The sequence below is a fragment of the Orbicella franksi genome, chromosome 7 (genome assembly GCF_964199315.1).
Source record: "Orbicella franksi chromosome 7, jaOrbFran1.1, whole genome shotgun sequence".
NCBI lineage: Eukaryota > Metazoa > Cnidaria > Anthozoa > Scleractinia > Merulinidae > Orbicella > Orbicella franksi.
The window spans coordinates 11,378,332-11,384,339 of NC_138151.1; the positions used below are offsets into that span (position 1 = coordinate 11,378,332).

General features: G+C 39.0%; 1 protein-coding gene across 1 annotated transcript; it reads left to right on the forward strand.

The window, feature by feature from the left end:
- Positions 1-27: 27 nt before the first annotated feature.
- Positions 28-5,962, forward strand: LOC145493090 (uncharacterized). The gene is made up of 4 exons (XM_081472496.1): positions 28-484; positions 2,194-2,244; positions 2,825-2,927; positions 3,637-5,962. The coding sequence occupies exons 1-4, from the start codon at positions 424-426 to the stop codon at positions 3,890-3,892; spliced, it is 471 nt and encodes a 156-aa protein (XP_081328622.1). The 5' UTR covers positions 28-423; the 3' UTR covers positions 3,893-5,962.
- Positions 5,963-6,008: the final 46 nt, after the last annotated feature.

The window sequence follows — 6,008 nt, forward strand, 5'->3', positions numbered from 1 at the left end:
CGAGAAACTAGATTATGTTAAAACCGATATGCTTGAGCTGGTTTCTACGTGCGGTTGCTGAGTTCTGACACAGGAAAAGTTGTCGACCGGTTTATATGCTTTCCTTACGTTATTAAGAAACTTGCAGCGAGTCAAGGAAGAGACTAGAGGACTGGGTTTTGAACAACGCAAGTTACCAAGAATCGAAAGAAAGTCCGAAATTTTTGTTCGTACACAGACTTTACAGCCAGACTCGATAAACATAATTTCACAATGAGAGAAGACAACTGAACAGCTTCGGAACAGCAATATAGCCAAGAACAGCCTGCTCGTAACCCACACTAGATATCAAGATTAAGTCTCAACGACTGTTCCTTCTGTGGAAGAATTTACCGAAGGAAATTTTAATCGTGACGAATCATTGGACATTTGAGAAGGCTTCAAATGGCTGAAGGGTATAAGAATCGCTTTCTTTGCAGAATATTTCTCATTTTGGCGTCAACAGGTACGAAACTTTATCCTGAAGTGTTTTTAAAAGATATTAGGTCAGTCAAGCTGAGTTGTCTTTACTAAGAAATGAAGAAGGCAAGATGAAAAAAGCAATATTCTTTTGTAATTGCGCGAGCTTGACTTTTCAATGTTTTGCAATTTTAACACATTATTATAAGCTGTGCAGTTCACTGTTATTTCTGTTACTATTTGTGTAAATGTTTAATATTTTATCATAGAAGTAACAATGATATAATAAGCTCAATATCGTGAACGCAGATTCCAAACAACTTTAAAGGTATAATTATTGCTCAGATCCGCGAAGCGCCATATTATATAAAATCAAAGAACTTTCTAGATAAATTCGTTTTCAAAACACCGAAAACTTCAGAAGATCTCAGACTTTAAAACAATGCAGTGATTTTCTTATTGCGTCATAAGAAGCTATTTAGCATATATAGGCCCCACATTTAGCAACAAAAACAGACAAAAATATATGGTCCGATCCGTTGCTATGACGAAATAGTTCAGATTTTACGGATTAATTAGCTTTGAAGATAATGACAGAAAAACTCCTGGGCTAGACAGATATGTAATCAGTGTGCCGTATGAATCTGGAATACTGGGACTTTAATATGTTAATAAGCCTTCGGTATCTTAGAATTCTAATGTTGGCTCCAAAGACCCGAAGATAAGAGCAAAAGAAGACACATTTAAATCGAGGGATAAAAAAAAAAAATACGCCTAAAAGCTGTACAATATATGCTAGAGTTTGAATTTAATTCCTATCAAGAGACGATGATCGTCGTCGCTGTTTCTATTTATCAAAATAAGAGGTAATGTCGGTGGAGAGGAAATAGTTTAGATAGGGGGGTATTTCAAATTATAAATCAGCTGGGGTACCTATAATATGGTCAATTTCCTCAGAGAGACACGCCTGCAGGGAATCATGGTAGTTGTATTCATCAAAACAAATACCCAGTCCAAGATGACGAATAAAACTACCATGATTCCCTGCAGGTATGTCTCATAAAGAAAATTAATTGAACTCGAATGACCTTTCCTATGTCTATTTGCTGTGTAATAGCACTGTTCTCTTTCATAAACCGTCATGATTTAAAGTGCGTAAAGGGGGAGGGGTGATTTTTAGAGAAGAAGGATGGTTATCCAAAGATATAAGTTTCGTTGTTTATAGGGGAATCCTTGTTTACAATATTTGCCTCATTAGCATAAGCACTTCAGTTTCTGATGGAGCTACAAATAAATAAGTTCTGAATATTGAAAGGTCAGAGTACGATTAACTCTGCCAATGAATATGAGCCTGATGTATTGAATACTTTTTGTGCAACACGGGTTTGAAAACTCAAAATTTTACAAAGAATGTACGAGCTCATTTTGCCGCCCATAAATTTTGCAGTTTTTGAAAGACAATATCTCCTTGAATATTACGCCCAAAGAGCTAATTATTTCACCATGTATTAAGTTTCACTAGCCCTTTAGCTGCCTGGAGTCAATTCATATCATAACATGATTCTTTCTCTACGCAAAGCCGTATGCAAATGAACAAAAAAGTAAACAACGACGTCAGCATGAATCCCCCTATTGACAATGCGTCTTCACTACTTCTAATTCGATTACTTCCTCGACGAAAAAATGTCCGCTTTCATATTTTTTGGGCATTGCTGGCAACGACGTTTTTTTTTATTGTTATTGTTTTTTTTACAGGGTTAGCAAAATGTGACAAACTGGACGAAATCTTGGAGGACAACGAGCTTCGTAAGTTGCACCATTACTGAATAAATTTAAACTGACAATGATGACCGGTTCGTTCTAGACAAGGCCTAGGTAACTACAAACAAGTGCCATTCAGTTATCTTCAAACAATGAATTCATCAATACGCTCTCTCTTTGTTCTGGTTTGTCCGGAACGATCTCTAGGCTCCATTACCAGCCGCTGTTCGGGAAAAGAGCCCGCGCTCCTCCCGCGAAGACACTCTCTTCTCGGGGAGAAACTTTAGACCGGACTCGAGAGAGCGGTGGAAACCAAGCCTAGAATGATCTCGCGACTGTCAGTAAAGTTAATTACCTTGATCAAGGGATTTTAACTTGAGTGTAAGTTTAGTGCTGCCATTGAAGAAACAAGAAGTTTGTGGAGGTTTCTATTCGTATTAAAAGAGTTTTCCGAGAGCCTTAAACCACCGTATATCACTTGAAAGGATTATAATTGTGTTGCTTCCAAACATCAAAACGTTGCCGGGAGGAGGCCCTAAGTCGCCTGCACAGGTGACTTGGTTTACGGGAAACGTCCATTGCTGTAGTCGATCTTGTCAGTAACACGTTGTTTTTCTCTCTCCAGTCCTTTACATAGCCATTGGATTTCTTTGTTTTTCTGTGCTGTTCCTGTTTGCTGTGATTCTGATGATATCTATTGTCATGATCAAGATACAAAAGATAAAAGAGTAAGTCGCACTATATATAATGATGCGAAACTAGTTTGCCGTGGACGTGGTTAGAGCGCAGCACAATTCTCGTATTTCTCGATCTTAAAACCCAAGTCTACTGTAAACTGAGTCATTTCCTTCGTATTTCCTTGAGGCCAACAACGCATGTTTGTGCGCATGTTTCTGAAATAGCGTGTGTTTCTAAGGAGCGCATGTTTCTGAAATAGCGTGTGTAAACGACCTCTGTAGCATTGATTTAAATCTTAGCGACCATCTGCACGACACCGGGTGCCATTTTTTCAAAGGGTGGATGACGCTCTCTTATGGATAAATCACTATCCTGTGAATAAATGTGTTCAACGTTATCCACTCTTTGAAAAACTGGCGCCTGATCAGTTTACATGACAATTCACTTTCCTATGACATCATTTGAAGCCTGTTTTTGAAGTCAGCAACTCTGAGTAACTTGTAAGTAAATTGGTGGTTGGTGCTTCACAGTTCTCCTGTCAAGTATCCCCAACAGGTTTGATTTTCCGGTACCAATTAATCCCAACGGATGTCATAGAGAGAGGTACTGTGAGAGTTAAGACACGAAAAAATTGCAGGCAGCTTTGTTTCTGAACCCTATCGTCACTCCACCGTACTTATCATAAAGCCACATGGCCTCTCAATTCTTCCTAACTTGCACAGTTTATATCCAATTCATTTTTGATCGTGTTCTTTACAGAGCGCAACTTGACACCCATAGTAGGATCAGTGAAACCGTCATCGCGAACCCTTATGTCTTTCCTCTCCCTGGAAGAAGCTTAAACGACCCAACAAAGTGGGACCAATACCTGCCTGAGCCGAGGATGAATGGTGCGAGTACGTTGAACGGTACAGCCAATGTGGATTATCTGGACTACATGGACTTGATTATCATGGACGCAAACAACGTGAATCTACCACGGGCTAAAATTGATATCGAAGAGAAGACAGTATAATTTAGTGGTGCATGTAGTCTTCAGCGTAATATTTGTTATAGAGACCCTTCAGTACATGCAAGTACGACCGCGAGAAAAGATTACACGTTTTTCACTAAATTCTTAGAAGCTGAAGCTTTCTGTCACTTTTCACGAGCGACATAATGAACTTGCCTCACTCTTTTTTTCCCGTTTTTGTAACGGTTTTGTTGTTCGATCTCGTTACGTTGTTGTTGTTCTTTTTTTGAGGGAGAAAGAAAAACGCTCTTTAATGCCTCACCCGTATTTTTCTCTAGCTGCGTCGTTGGTCATTGTGTCGCTTAAAGCCCGTTTTGATAGTTTCGTAATCGACAAAAGAATCATGTTACCTACCTATAGAGAACTTTTTTTCGTTTTTGCCACTAAGACATTTTCTTGAAAACTAAAAATAACGGCGCCGCCACTTCTTTTTCCGCCAAAATAACCCTTGCTCGCACGCGTCCACTTTTTTTACTGCAAGAGTGTTGGTAACGTTCAAACTCGTAGCCGCACTTGCACTAGAATCAAAATTAAACGGTTTTCTATATCATAGGATTGCTGTCAGAGCACGTGAGTCTGAGACATGGTGATTAGGATCTGAAACGACTTGCAAACGCTTGCGAACCAGTTGACGGTCATAGTTCTGTTCACCAATGATTGGTTCTAAAACATTGTTTCTGATGTGGTTAGTTAGAGTCTTACGTTTCACGAGTGTCTTATTTAAAATAATTTCTAAACAGGAAATTGAAAATTACACGAGGTACAATCAAACACCCGGAGAGGCAACTGACAAAACATGTAGACAAGGCTTTTTTTCCCGACTAACGAATGCATAGGTTATGAAATTAAATAAGGATAAAATACTGTTAATATTCCGTGTGCGGTCTATGTATATGAAACACGATAAAATATGCTAGCACCAGAAGTTATAAACAATACAAATCTAGCATAATAAACAGGATTTGTCTGTTATCAGCCTTGGAAGTCCATATTGTATTATTTTAATGCTCAAAAAAGATCGACTCATCTCATGAAGACTGATATGGGGAGTGGAATGGCAAGGCCCTGAGAAAATGATGAGCATGAAAACAATTCAGTATTTTGAGGTAATTAACTAGGTTTATAGAACAGTTCCAGAAAAAAAACTTATCTTTGATGGAAGCTGTACCATCAACAACCCGGGCCTGGAGGTAAAACAATAACATGAACGGAACGGAACGGCCCGGATTAATAACTAACGAGAATTTCTAGCATACGAGAAAAATACTCAAGGAAAGACGACAATGATGGAAGGAATTTATTCTTTAGCGATAGCCATTGCAGTCAGTCACACAAGGTACATGGAAAATACTCTAAGAAAAACAAGCCGGATGAGTGTGGTTCAACACTTATTCCTCCCCTATTCTCCCTTCTTACCCCCTGCTAGAAGAATATTCTCAAACTGTACGGATCGTAAAGTTTTGTCCACAGGCGGTATCAGTTTTTGTCTACTGCACATGCCTGGGGCTGGCATTAAGGACAACAACAACGAAATATCCGTGTGGGTAATTCAGAAACCCACAAACCCCATATAAAGCATCAAGCATCAAGCATCAAGCATCTACAACAGAACTCACTCCAAAAAATACCAGCCCACGCCGACTCCCCATGTTAGCGGGACTGCACAATTATAAAAACCTTAGGAACCATAACCGCAACGATTCATGTGAAGGTGGATAAAAATATGGCCATAAATGTTCTTCCTGAAATCTTCACGCCGATTCGATTTAACAAAATGTCGTCAGTTTTTCATGCGTCTGTCCTGTTACTGATCATGAATTTCGTCATAACATTGTCAAAGTAGCTGTGGATCCACGAGGCGATAGCCGAGTGGATCCGCAGACTACTTTGACAATGTTATGACGAAATTCATTGTCAAAAACAAGACAGACGCATTAAAAACTGACATCAATTTGGTTTTTTACGATAACAAATCGTCAAAAACTCCGCTATCGCCTGGCTCTTGCTCGCTGACGCATCGCATAAATTATACATTCATGTGTCTGTCCGCTTATTGATTGATTAAAAAAAAAAAGAAGATAATAAAAATTAGCCAATGAGCGCGCGAGAATTTGTGCAG